Source organism: Epinephelus lanceolatus, chromosome 1, assembly GCF_041903045.1.
Source record: "Epinephelus lanceolatus isolate andai-2023 chromosome 1, ASM4190304v1, whole genome shotgun sequence".
In the NCBI taxonomy this organism is placed as follows: Eukaryota; Metazoa; Chordata; class Actinopteri; order Perciformes; family Serranidae; genus Epinephelus; species Epinephelus lanceolatus.
Window position 1 is genome coordinate 13,579,152 of NC_135734.1, and position 14,494 is coordinate 13,593,645.

The window sequence follows — 14,494 nt, forward strand, 5'->3', positions numbered from 1 at the left end:
GACAATATGCTTGAGACGCAGACAGGAGTAAATCCCCAACAGTTTACACACACACACACTCATGGATGAGATGGTTCACTGAAAAACTGACTCTCTGTGGACGGACTTATTTCTCTGTGTGGACACAACTGCTTTAACAAACATGGTGAGTGCTGCAGCTGCCTTTGACATAGTTACACTTTAGTCTCAATTTAATGTTTATTCCTGAATGATTTATAATCTCAGTTTTGGATGTATACTGTGATGTATCCACTCTGTTGTGTACTGTTGCCCGTCCAAAGGAATGTCCCTGTAGACCACCTGCTTGGATTTCACTTAAACTTGCGGTGTCAGCTACCGCCTATTTCTACACACAGCCTCACTGACCTGCTCCACTGTAGGCTGAAACCTGAGAGATCCTGACAGAGCTGAGAGTGAAACTTTATGAGCCTCATTAACACACAAGCCTTTAGAAGTGAGATGATCAACTCAGGCTGCTCAGAAATAGATAATTGGGGCGTTACATGTGAATCTGTGCATCATTTATAAATAAAATAAATGTGTCACTGTTACATCCTTACAACAGCTGATCAAACTGCCTGCATGTTAGTTTCTGAGCTCCTAAAACTCCTACACGTGTTGCTGTGCTCTGCGTGTACTTTTTGTTTGAGGGATCTGTTGAGTGAACCTTTTGTGGCTGGTTTGGTTCCCTTACTCGTCTGTCGTTGAAACCTCACATTCTCCGTCCAGCTTGATGCCTCTTTAACTCAGCTGGACTCTCACTTATTTGCCTGGATGTTGCCAAAATTGGTGTCGGGTTTTAAAGGGCCAGTGTGTAGGATTTAGAGGGATTTAGTGGTATCAAGCGGTGAGGACAGCAGATTGCAACCAGCTGAAACTTCTCCTGGTTAGAATTATGTCAGTGTTCATTGTTCAGGAGGTTTTAAACGGAGCTGAATCATCCGCAGAGGTTTTTTCCTCTCAAAAACAAATGGACCAGGTTATTAAAATTGATAAAAACATGGAATGAAGCTGTTTCATGTTAAAAAAAAATCTATCTTTTTCTGACGCAAAAATGCGACATCTAGAACCAGTGTTTGGTTTGCCTGTTCTGGATTGCTGTAAAAACATGGTGGTGAAACATGGCGATCTCCGCAGACAAGGACCCGCTCCGAAATAAACAGATCACTCCAAGGTGACAAAAACACAATATTTCTTATTTTCCGTTGATAATACACCAAGAAAACATACTTATTATATTCATTTTCTGGCAATATAACCCCCTAAATTCTACACACTGGACCTTTAAGTTTGACTGCTTATCGTTGGTGGACTTGTTTTCTGATGCTCTTTGCAGCTTGACCAAGAAATGATCAGTGCATGCATTTGCAGCACTTTGTCTCCACATGTCAGTGTTTATTAAAGGACCCCCAGAGTAACTAAATGGGACTGCAAGGTAGCCAGCAGCAGATGGAGAAAACATTACATTTAGCTCAAGAGAATCAGAGAATGTCTGCCTCCTCTCCTACAATTTATCCACATCTTTGCTTAGACTAGTTTTGAATTTATTTGCTGGTTAAAAGTAGAGAATAATTCTGCACAGCAGCAGTTACACTTGACTGGGGCCAACCAGCCCAGTTATTATTTGGTTTGGGGGTCTTTAGGTTGTAAATGTTTAAAAAGCCTCCACGTGATTGATGTAAAGGCAAAGCATAATCTTCTCAGGTCCTATCTGTAGCTCACAGTTGAGGGAGAGGATATGCATCATCCTGGCATTTTCCCATACAAAGCAAATATGCAACTGAGCTCATCTTATTCATCGCGTCTTTAAGAAAAATGACTGGTTCGGCCAGTGACTAACAGTCAGTTTAAGCAATCTCGTTTCCGTTCTATAAGGGTATTTGGTGCTGGAATTTATTTTCGTTTTAGTTCACTGAGAGCTATTTTGGGATGCCTCGTGTGCTGTGTAGCTGTCTGTCTGTTTTTGTCATCTGAGAGCAGGAGTCAGTCATGAGGGCTTAAGCAGCAGGAGGCTGGCATGGAGAAGTGGCAGCATCCTCTTCGTATCCCACTCAGGGAAGTTCAAATAAGTTTAATTCTCCATCTGTGCTGTATGTTATCCAGCCGCTGTCTGTGTGTTGAGCTGCTGGGGATTATTCAGCTACCTCAGACATGAGAGGCCCCCATCGTCCATTCTGTGAGGATACGTGCCAACTGGGCTATAGGCTCCTGAATACACTTGCCAGAGTATGAAAACAAAATTAAGCGAGTCAATAAAGACTTGGATTTCTAGGGAAATAATATATGGATGAATAAATATTGCACAATAATGGCTTGCAAAACAACTGGGGCTTTCCACAACCATTTCTCTGAATGTCATGTTTGGTTTTCGTGGGAGGTTTATATAAAAAAACAGGCCTGAAACCCCTGTCAATCCGCTTTTTAAGGGTGCTCTGACAACTAAAAATCTAGTAAACCCACTGTGCACTTTTAGCTCAGCAACAAACAGCAGACTGACGAACAGGTGAAAAAGTGGAACATTTAGCAGTTAAACAGCTAAATATTTTTCTCAGGAGTTGGTGGAGACCAAAAACAAAGCTAAAAGACATGTGAATAGTAAGCCATTTTCACACATGAAGTCTATCCCCAACATGTTCAGGAACATTTCCTGCATGGGGTCACGTATGAATGGAAGCAGAGATCGATATGCAGGGAAATCTGTACCACCAGTTTCCCACCTCAAGATTCAGTTACATTTCAGGAAAAAACATCGGTATGGCTGTTTTGTGAATGAAAGCAGTAACATTGCAGGGACGAGGATTCGCAACTTGTTAACAGTTTACCATTTACTCCAATGCTTTCGTGGGATATTAAATACATTACAAGAACATTGGCATGGGACAAAAACGGCTCCTTGTCCACCATGTTCCTGAAAGTAATAACAGACGTAACAGGCATCGATAAGTGTTGCATTACCACCATGTGCTAGACTGCCCCTTGCCCCATCTATTCCAGCATTGCCATGGCACGTATGAAACGGTGCAAGATGGAAATGTTCCTAAATGTAGAGCATGTCTGAGTAGTGAAAATCCCTGGCAGTGCCTGAATTGTTATCCCAGTAATTTATGGGAACTGTGTGTGAAAGATGCATTGAATTTTTCAGGTGGCCAAAAACATAACTCCAAATGAGTCACAAGCATGGCAGTTTGTGTGTACCTGGTGGTGTATCGTTAGTGCCAGTGATCCACACACCAAATATCCCATATATAGCCTATTGCTTTATGTTGCAAAAGTAGTGCTGCCACTTAAAACATGGTGTTAGTTGCTATAAAACAATCTCTATTTTTAGGGTTAGAAACTACATTTTTTTGTTCACTGTTTGCAGAGATATCATTGCTCCATAGCACTAATGTTGGTCAAAAATTCCATAGTGTACCTTTAAGTGATCCATCAGATTTCCTGCAAACCTGACCATGCTACACACAATGTTAAAAGCAGTGTAAATGCATGAAGGAAATGCCACATTTCCCCAATATGTTTAATGGTTTGTAGTATTGTCTCAAAAAGAAAGATTCATCTTCAAATGTTTACTCCAGCCCCGTTAAATTCCCAGTAATGTTTGTGTCTGTGCAGGGAGAAAGATCCAACAATGATCTGCACTCTAACAAAGCATTGGTTAAAAGTCAACCACCCAACACGCTCCTTAACCCTGTAACAGTATAAGCTACAAGTAAAGCATCAAAGTGACGACACAGTGAACATATTCACTGTGACACAAGGCAGAAGATGAGACTGAGGAAGTGTGAGTATAAATAAAACCAGAATGTGAGCGGTGAGATAAGTTCCTGCCACAGAGCAGGAACTTCCTGCTCACTACAGTCCATCCTACAGTGTTTCTTCTTATTCTGTTTGGTGTTAGATAGAGTTTGACAAGATAGGACTCAAACCTGTACTTGTAATCAAACATTGAAATGAATGATCTATTTGTTTGTAAAATCTTACAAAAAACTGAACCAGTAATCTCCTACGCTGTTTGTTGAAAGTAGTTACATTTCTGTTATCACTATTACTGAACTCTGCAGCTGTAATTATGAGTCACTCAAATAATGCAGTATAGCTAAAACTTAAATGCTAGCATGCAAAAGCTCAAAGGTTCACATATTAGCTTCGGAAGATTTAAACCACATCTCACTGTCTTCATTTGTTCATATGTTAAAGCATGTGTTAAATTCTTGTTTTACTTTTCCAAAAGAGCATTAAAATGTTTATCTCTCACATATTAAATAGAGTAAAACTGCAGCACAAGGGAGAAACAAGTTATGAATTTCATTTGTTCAGCTATAAATTAAAGGTCCAGTGTGTAGGATATAGTGGCATCTAGTGGTGAGGTTGTAGAACTGAAACTTCTCCTGCGTGCCAAGCGTGTTGGAGAACTATGGTGGCCGATACAAAAAATGGAAATGTCCCTATTTTTTTCTCTTATAGGTTACTGTAGAAACAATATGGCCAACTCTATGGGAGAGGACCCACACTGTATGTATATATAAAGTGCTCATTCTAAGGTAACGAAAACACAACAATTCTTGTTTTCAGGTGATTATAAACTAATGAAAACATAGGAATGAATATTACACACTATTTGTGCGAACAAATGCCCTTAAATCCTACACACTGGACCATTAAAGTTTGCTAACATTAGCTAACATTAGCTACTATAAGCTACAGGTCATACCAGAGTATGTGAAGCTGTAGCAGATGAACCACAGAGTGTTTAAAAGAAACGAATAGTGTTTTCTTGTTTTAAGTCAAACTGACTTACTAATTTTAACATTAACAGTCCATAAACTGATGGGAATAATGTAAATCTTGAGAATCTCTGCTTCCAAAAAAAGAACTAAATAATCTATTGGAGATTATATCACTTTACCCATCCCTAATAGACCTTTTTGCTTACTTTGGAAACATATTAAGCCTAGTTCCGGTTTGTTTAGTCTTATATTGTCATAAGAAGATTAGCTGTTTGTGTGGAATGTCCACTAAATGGTCCTAGGAAGTTTTCATCAAGTGTGTGTGTGCGTTTGTTTATGAGATTTTGACATAGTTCTCACCAGTTCCCATACAGGAAATACCAGGGCAGCTGTAGCGAGTCAATGTCACTGCCACGGAGCCTGAATCAGTCTCCACAGCCTCCTCTTGGATTTGTCTGGGTTGGAGAGTGAGATGATAGAGGTGATTTTCCATGGAGCACATCTGAGGATCATTTGAGATGATAAAATTGATCGACCAGGAACGAATTCCCAACATGTCAGAAAATAATTTACAGGGATAGCAGATCTGTCTCCCAGTGTTTCTCCTTCTGTTTGTCTGTCTGTCCCAGTCTCTCCTCCTCATCTCTCCCCCTGCCCCCGTCTCTGGATCTAAGATACTGTGGGAAAGTCTAATATGTCATATTTACAGGCTGACTTCCTGTCCAAATTCAAGAAAAGGAATTATCTCAACTATGTGCTCTGCCTCATCTTGAACACCCTGCTCCCGCCATTCTGTCTGGGAAAATGAACATTCTTCTAAATTTGAGTGAACTTTTAGTTGATTTGCTCACCGCCACCGTGGGTGTTGTGCTGGGCCTGGCATGTGTCTGAATGTATAATGGATGAGGTGCTGACCTGACCCCGGGGTCGTGACCAAGTCGTCAAAGGGCAAAAGGTCAGAGTGAACCAAGAGGGTGTCGTTCCCACACTGGGAACCACTTCCTAGACTGGTTCCTATGACAGTGGTTCTCTGGGACTGGACGCATCTATTATGTTGACTGTCACTACAGGTGCGCTCTGATTGTATGGAAAAAGTTTGCAATTAGCCAATAGCGTTGCTGGGATTTCCATTCTGTTGTGAAATTACAAAATACCTTATTAATGCACGTCAATGGCTGCAGAAATATTACCTAATTAGAGGAATTATGCAGTTTATGAAGAAGTGGAGAAGGAAGCAGGCATCTACTCATGGACAAGAGGCTCTTACTCATGATAGTGCAAGATGAAGTATAATGTCAGCTAGCTTGTCTCGTGTGGTTCAGTTGAAAGAAAATAGTTCCTACATAAAATTGCTCACAACAAGGTCTGTGGATTATCTTGAGTAACTGGGTCATGATTTCACATTGTTGAGTTTTCCAAAAAAAAAATTTGGCGCTTTGAGCACTACAAGCTGAGTACCATCTAGTTCCGTTATACTGGAGAGAAGGCAGACATCTGTAGAGCCAACACTTGGTAACTCACACCAAAACAACAAACAATCTAGACTGATAAATACCACTACAGGAAAGAGGAAAAATATGTATTTTTGATTTTGAGGTGAACTGTCCCTTTAAACACCACAAAATTATCAGCTTGAAGATAAATGCACTGAGGACAAAATGCCTTTAAGTGAGTCTCTTAAACACAGTTTTGATAATCAACAATTGATTTAAGTGCAAGGATGAAAGTAGAATCTAAAAGTAGAAATAACATATTGTTTCTTTTACACATGAAAAGTTGAATTCATGAGCAGTAAAACACAACTGTGTTCAGTTTGATACACTCAAGCATTTTGCCACTACAGCTTTACCTGGTCTTGTCTTAGCAGTAGCTTATGTTAGCTAATGTTAGCTATCTTTAGGTAAATACTACTATATTACAGACGTTACTGAGCCAGTTAACTCACTTTATAACTGTTCTCCACCTTTGCTACTGTCATAGTACAATTTAGCATACATGGAGTTAAATAGTCCTGCTTTAATTCATTTATCAAGTAGACATTGTCTAGCATTTCAAATGTGCATTTTCTCTGTGTTGTATCATGTAAATTGAATATCATTGGGTTTTGGAGTGCTGGTTGGACAAAAAGTAATTTGAAGATATCCCCATGGGGATCGGGAAAGCTGATATAACCATTTTCTACATTTTCATTTTCTTTTTCAGACTAAACAACTGATCGAGCAGATTAATCAATAATGGAAATAATCAGCAGTTACAGCCCTATTTGAGTGTTTGGTGTAAAAACACTTTGACATTATATAGCTATGATTTAAAAAAAGAACTGGGATGAAAACAATGATCCACTCCACATCCAGCATTGTACTGAAGTAGTGTAATTTTTTGGCCTGAGATGACTGATTGCCTGGACAGAAGCTTCCATCCTGGACTTTTAAAAGCATTTCTTGCGTTGCGTCTGGCAGGCCGATGTTAATTTGTGAACAGGATGGAGCGGAGAGACGGGAGAGGCAGTGACAGCTGTGCTGTTAAAGTGCTGAAGGCCAGCTGTCAGAGGGGCTGATCTGCACAAGCAGGCGTGTGCAGGAATCCAAAAGAGTCACAGCTGAATCTGACTTTGTTACTGTACACAGTGATCCACACGCAGACACAGAACCAGGGACACACGAGTAAAAACACAGTACAAGGCAGGGGACAAGTGACCTGAATTCAATAGGTATAAAATCTGGACAAAGTGTCACCAATAATCAGGTCACATGACCTGATCACATGATTGTGTTACGGATGGAAAAAAAAAGTATTGTAGTGTAGTGTTACACAGGCGGAGTTCATGGTGATGTTCATAAAACCAGTGAGCTGCTACGTCATTGTAGGATAGTGTACACTGATCCAAGAGAAAGTAAAACAACGTAAATCTTGGTGGTACGGTTGCTGATTGTCATTTGACCCTACGTATTTCACTTGCATGTCTGTAGCATGACCCAGAGGATTAGGCAGGGAGTTTGCTGAGGCTTCTTGTTTGTGTGTGTGTGTGTGTGTGTGTGTGTGTGTGCTGGGGGGTGGTATAGTCTGCTGCAGTCAGTGTGCTCCACAGGCCTGCATCCCAACAGGTGCTGAGCTTGTTGGGCTCTGATGGTGAATGGGCTCTTTGTTGCAGAGGATTCACCCTCAGAGAGAGGCCAGAGCTAGCAGACGCACACACACATATACACACATATACACACACACACACACACACACACACACACACACACACACACACACACACGCATACTGACACTGACACATTTATCAGCTGAGGGTGTTGTGTGCGTGCGGGTGTGTTTGTTTTGTCAAAGGTCCGTCTCTGCCATGATTCCTACAGCGTCTTGCACTTGCATCTCACTTTAGACATGTCACTGTGTTGCAAAGTAATCAAGTCCCTTTACCCGTGAGCTTAAATACAATTTCAAGGTTCCTGAACTATACTTGAGTATTTCCCTTTTCTTGCTTCTGCATGCTTGCACTATGTTTAAGAGGGACATATTGTGGCTTTTACTCCACTACATGTATTTGACAGTTATCAATATTAGTAACTTTAACAATAAGCTTCCAAAGTGTATATAAAGTAGGTCAAATTAGCTCCACTACACATAGGCCTACAACAATAACATTTTGTTTGTTACTGTATCACTAATAATAATCAAATAATACAATATATAACAGGCCATTGAGCAAAATGGGTAATTTTATTTTATTCTTAAGTACATTTCACTGATAATACTATTGAATGCAGGACTTTTGCTTGTAATGGAGTGTTTTTACATCATTGGCACTGCTAATTTTACTCAAGTGAAAGAAAGTACTACTGATGTTCACTATGTTAGCATCCTAACATTTCCTAGCTATCCCTAAACATAAAGTACAGCTGAGGCCGAAACCTGAGCATGTTTGTTTGATATAAATTGTTTAAATGAATTGGAAATTATTAGATTAGTCCTGAGGATTTGAATATGTGCTACCTTTTCACCTTTAGGTATGAAATGTTGGAACTATATGAATTTTAGTTCAGCACCACAAAGAATTACCGAGACAGCACATCCTCTCAATGACCCAAATTCCACAGTCACAGTTTGTTTGCATTCCAGTTTTAATACAAATATCTTGAGTTTACCAGGGTCGAAACCTGTGTTGTGCATCGCATTAAACTGTCAGATGGCTTTAATGTTGCACCTCTGTTAGTCACAATTTTGTAGACTGACAAGATGCGGGTAGATTTTACGAAACATGAAAAGGTCAACATAATTACACACTTTCAACACAATATTTTCACTTGTCATTCATCTAAACACACATATTTCTCAAGAGAACTGAAAAGATCAATTTTCCTCTGTGTAGCTACACAATCTGTCAAACCACATGCTGCTGGCTGTGTGAATGCAGCTCTGCCGAGTGGTTTTGGTGTGACAGGTTTTATCATTAACAGCTTGTTTCTCATGACATTGAAACAAAGGAAGCTACCACACATTGGTGTTTGTGGTCATTGCATGTAGCTCAGTCTGATTTAGATTTGCACATAGAGAAAAGAGAAGGGCAGTTTCTATGTGCTGCACAAATGATAATGAAGAATGCCCTCACATGTGGCAGCGACTTCATAGGGAAACATGCAAAGGGTATCTACGCATAATAATCACTGATCATTCTTTGAGTTGCTAAGTACCAATCAGATTTGAAATATGTCGAGGAAAATTCAGTTTCATTTGCAAGTCAATGTATTTTTGGAGTGATGAGATTGGATGCTTGCAAGCCTGCAAGAGGAAGAAGAAATTTGTTTTTCATATACCTCAATGCAGAAAGCCCAAATAGGAAGTGAAAATACAGAGCGAAGGAATATGTCACATTCAGAACAAAAATAGCACTACTCAGTTTTGTTGTTGTTTCACAATTCCTGTAACAAGACGGGAAAGAATGACGTTGCAACAACTATTTATGTTAATTGTGATTAAGAAAATTACTGTTCAGTTGTTCCTTTTTGAATCTGATGACTACCCAGACTTGCAACTTGCAGCAACATTTTGCAAAAGGAAATGGTGTAATAGGCCTACGGCAGCAAAAGGAGAAATACATTACATTCAGTTTCAAGTAAAAACGTCCATCTAAATGTAGATTTTTACTTTGCAAATTACCACAAAGAAAATTACCGAGGAACTGCTGCAAATGGAGGTTGTCTTTGTGTCTAGTATCTTACTTTTGTCATTTAAAATGTGCCACCCACAGGCATGTTTAACCTCCTAATCCTTATTTCCATTTTCTCTGTCATTTTTTTTAGAACAAACTTGCGAAGGCTCTGTATGACAACACTGCGGAGTGTGCAGATGAGCTGGCTTTCAGAAAAGGGGACATCGTCATGGTGATTGATCAGAATGTGGCCGGCACCAGCGGATGGTGGATGTGTTCTCTTTATGGACGGCATGGTCTGGCCCCTGCAAACAGACTGCAACTTCTACCACAAACTGGAACCACTGCGGGCTCATTAAGCCATGACACAGAAAAACCCAAATTAACTAATTCTGTAACCGATGACAGTGCACAAAATATCTACCAGATCCCGAGTGTGCCCCGACCCTCCAGCAGCCCGGCTTATGAACGCATGGACATGATTTACAAGGTCCCGCATACTCCTTTATCAGCTTCAAAAATTCCAGTCCCGCCAGCACAAAGGCACAGCACAGAAGGACCCGAGGGAAACAAGGTACATATTGTTTTTTCTACAAGTACTGGATGTATGGAGAGAAGAGCAACAACCTAAATGTAGTTGTTAGTCTGTCTATTTCTCTGGGGTCAAAGTTGGTCCTTTTCCTTGGGAAGTGTTCACCCTCATGATTAGAGAGGTAGACTGCTGCAGAAATGCAATGCTGTGAAACCCCTGCTGGCAAAAGAGCTTACAGATGGGGACCAGGGGCCTCTCCATGGGACAGGCATGCAGCACCGGGGTCTTTATGGGCCTATAAAAGACCAACAGACACAGACTTCAGACACTTTTTAACTGCAAACAGCAGCTAATGCCGCCAGGGACCCCAGAAAGATAGAAGTGTCTGTACGGGTGCCTGTGCGGCAGAAGGTAGGGTGAAATAAACCCACATGTTCACCATTTCCTCTCCTGCTCCAGGGGCGTCCTGTTCCCCTCTGCAGTAGCCACCTAACATTCAATGAGTAGCATGGTTTCTATTAGAGAGCTGCGTTAATTGGCAGAGTGCTTGCATAATGGGGTTCTTCTGCAACCTCAACAGGCTTCAGAGCAAACACTGTCCCCATAAATGTGTTGATGCAGAGGTCAATGAGGTAGATGCAGCTTTGATCAAAGCAATGCAGGTGTTAACTAGTCAACCCTGATATTACAGTCTATTTATCTTGTCTGCAGCCTTTATTCAGCACGGTGTCCAGTCCAAAAAAGGAAGTTTACGATGTCCCGATCCAAGCAAGACGAGGTTCTCTTTACACTGTAAGTTCCTGAAAATATACACGAAGTACACTGAATGTAGTGAGTGGAGTATTTGTAGATATCCTGCCACTTCAGTAGGTACTAATCTGATGTCTTTGCTGTTACTGTGATGTTCAATTTGCAGGCATCAACGACTCCAAGACAAGTGCCACGAAAAAACTCACTGATTGCAATTTCTGAACTGGAAAAAAGATTTGACTCTCTGGAGGGTTTAAGGTGTAGCAGTCCAGGAGACACTTACGTAAGTTTCAGACATTTAGAGGGATTTAAAAAGCAAGGAACCTTTGATGTGCTCACTTTTAAATGTAGTCTAAAGGCTTTTTGCATAACTCTGATATTAACAACTCTGTTCTTGTGCACAGGTGTATGCAGTTCCACCACCTTTGCCTCAGGACCCAAACTATGACATCCCTGTTCCCTCGACCTTGGAAGCCCAACAGAAAGTGACAGGTGGATACAGCACTCTCCCTCACCCCCGCAAGCCTGAGTGGATTTATGATGTGCCAGTGGGTCCTGAGAAACAAAGTCCATCCAAAGGCTCCTATGATACCATGCCCTCAAAAGCCATTTGCAGAGAACTCTATGACACTCTTCCAGCACGTGCTTGGCCCGTTCAAAAAGGCAGTCCATGTCCCTCGCTTTATGATATACCAAAGCCTAGTTCTCTTGAAACGCCGAGTCCACCCAAAGTGCTGCCAAGGGTCCCACTTTATGACAAGCCCCCAACTCAGAGGCACACAGAGGAGTTGGTATATGCGGTTCCTCCCAAGGAGGAACCCCTCTCTCAAGTTCTCAGTGGTCCCTCCAGTGATCATATACCCCTAGAGTGCAGAGGCGACTCGAGCAAAGCTCATGAACTCAAAAGAGTGCGTCTGCAGCGAATGAGGAACTTCCTGGCCTGTACGTCTTTCCAGGACCTTCCTGGAAGCGGGGAGCCACTGGTGCATGATGACGAGGAACGAGGTAAAACTCTGCGCTTGTCTGCAGCAGACAGTCAAAGAATCAGCACGGCCTCCAGCTCTTCCACAAGCTCCTGTGACTCTCTGGCTCTGAGCTCATCCTCTCCTGAGCCTTTGCGAGAAGTGACACTCAGCCAGGATGAGGCTTGCCGCAAACTTCTGGACCTGCAGGAATCTGTTTGCAAGGCCGTGCCCCGTCTCATGGAGTTTGTCAGCAGTCACTGGAGGAGCAAAGAACATCTAGAGAAACACCTGAAGGAGATCAAAGAAGCAGCTGAGGGGATTGCATGTTCTCTGACGTGCTTCCTAAACTTTGCCCTGGACGTTAAGGGCAATGCCCGCCGTTTGACTGATGCCAACCTTCAGACGAGGCTCTATAAACAGCTGTCCATTGTAGAAGACTCAGGTGTAATCCTACAACAAACAGTAAGTGCTCTGAACATGGCTGGCTGGCCCCTCAACACACTCTCTCAGGACCCTGGGCAGGCCCAGACACCTGACCAACTTGAGCGCTTTGTTATGGTGGCACGAACTGTTCCAGAGGACATCAAGCGCCTGGTGTCCATCATCAATGCCAATGGCAAGCTTCTGTTCAAAGCCCATCTGAAAGGTCAGACAGAGACAAAGAGAGGTCTTGATGGAAGTGAGCAAGGAGAGGACTTAGTGGAGGATGACAACGACTATGTAGAGCTACAGGTGAAAGCTTTGCACTATGGTAACTGAATGCCCAAAGCATATGTAATAATGTACCTTGCATATTAATTCATCTGCTTTTTACTTTTCCTCAGACTAAGAACGATTTTGAAAGGCAGCGGATGGAAGTGCAAAAGGAGCCAAAAGAAAATGTCACATCAGTCTCTAAGAAGGCACATGTAAGTATCTCCCATTAACATAAGGGATTTGGTCCTACTTAATGAGCACACCTTTGCCTCTAAGAAAATTCGGTTTTTATATATCCATCTACAAAGTTGCCATCCAAGATATAAGACTTTCCACGTAGTCAGAAAAAGACAGGAAACACTGTAGTCTGGAAGACATATTATGTGTCCATCTTCACCTTTCTTTGTTCTATTTCTCCACTGTTTAGGTGGATAACAAGCGTCACTCCTCTGAGTCCAGCAGTGGCACAGAAGAACATCTCCCACCCTCCCTGTCAGAGCACTGCCGGCTTTACTTTGGCGCCCTCCAGAAGGCCATTGGGGGATTTGTGGGCAGCCTCCAGGCTGGCCAGCCACCAGAGAGATTCATCTCACAAAGCAAGCTGGTGATCATGGTGGGCCAGAGACTGGTGGACACCCTGTGCAAGGAGGCCCACTCTGGAGGGTCCACCCAAAGCCTTCTGTCTATGAGCAACCACCTGTGTGCTCTCCTGAAGCAGCTGGCTGTGGCCACCAAGAAGGCAGCACTGCATTTCCCAGATAGGCAAGCTCTGCAAGAGGCTGAGGAGTTTGCAGTGGAACTGGCCCAAAGAGCACAGCACTTTCGGAAATCACTTGACCTCTGAGCACTCACATATAAAACATATTGATTTATTTGTACAGCAAGACATGGGTGTATTCATCATCAGATTCCTTTTTCATTAATGTCATATTCAGCTTCATTCAAGCTTCACTTGCCAAAAAGATCATTGCTTTCTGCTGAATGTTGTTATCATAATGAATGCAGGTACTGGTTTAAATGTTAATAATGTTAGAAAAAGTCGCTTGGATGAACAGAACGATTGAAGTCTTATTTGTACTAGAATAATAAACTTCACCATTGTGGAGTTCCAAAGTAAATTGCACATTTAGGATACTCAAGTCAATATTAAAATGCAATTAAAATATGAAGTATAAAATAATTTGTTTTATATAATTTACAACAATGTTATATTCTCCTAATATTGTTTGGTAAGTGGATGTTTTATGTATTTTATTACTTTATTATGTAAGAGATATACTCTCCAGGGTAGTAGTTTGATAGTCTACTTTTTATGAATATCTATGTAAATATTCTAAAAAATGTGTAATGCATTCCCAAACAGCAATTAAAAACTGAAAACTCAAATTATGTTGATGTCTGTCTGAAGCATACATAAATGTTAGTGACCTCTGTAGAAAGGATATTTACATAGCCATTTCATTAAAGAGCATTTCACACAGAAAGGTCACTTTACTAGAGTACTGGAGAATACTGCTCAGTTCATCTGATTATGCTATCATGGTTATCTCAGCTTGAGCCTGGAGTCTACAAAGTTCTAATAGAAAGCCTGCATCACAAATTGGGTGTGTAAAGTTGGAAAGACATGGCATTGAGGCACTGAGGGTTTAAAAGATGCTGTTAGTTGCATTATG

At 41.4% G+C, this 14,494-nt stretch overlaps 1 protein-coding gene across 1 annotated transcript; it reads left to right on the top strand.

Annotated features, from left to right (window-relative positions):
• The first annotated feature begins 5 nt into the window (after nt 1–5).
• On the top strand, nt 6–14,207 carry cass4 (Cas scaffold protein family member 4). The gene is made up of 7 exons (XM_033627219.2): nt 6–145; nt 10,030–10,452; nt 11,122–11,202; nt 11,327–11,443; nt 11,565–12,857; nt 12,950–13,033; nt 13,249–14,207. The coding sequence occupies exons 1-7, from the start codon at nt 143–145 to the stop codon at nt 13,663–13,665; spliced, it is 2,418 nt and encodes an 805-aa protein (XP_033483110.2). The 5' UTR covers nt 6–142; the 3' UTR covers nt 13,666–14,207.
• The last annotated feature ends 287 nt before the right edge of the window (nt 14,208–14,494 follow it).

Coding starts and splice junctions, on each gene's coding strand:
- cass4 (XM_033627219.2), top strand. Junction 12,858..12,949: donor ACGACTATGTAGAGCTACAG/GTGAAAGCTTTG, acceptor ACTTTTCCTCAG/ACTAAGAACGATTTTGAAAG. Junction 13,034..13,248: donor CAGTCTCTAAGAAGGCACAT/GTAAGTATCTCC, acceptor TCCACTGTTTAG/GTGGATAACAAGCGTCACTC.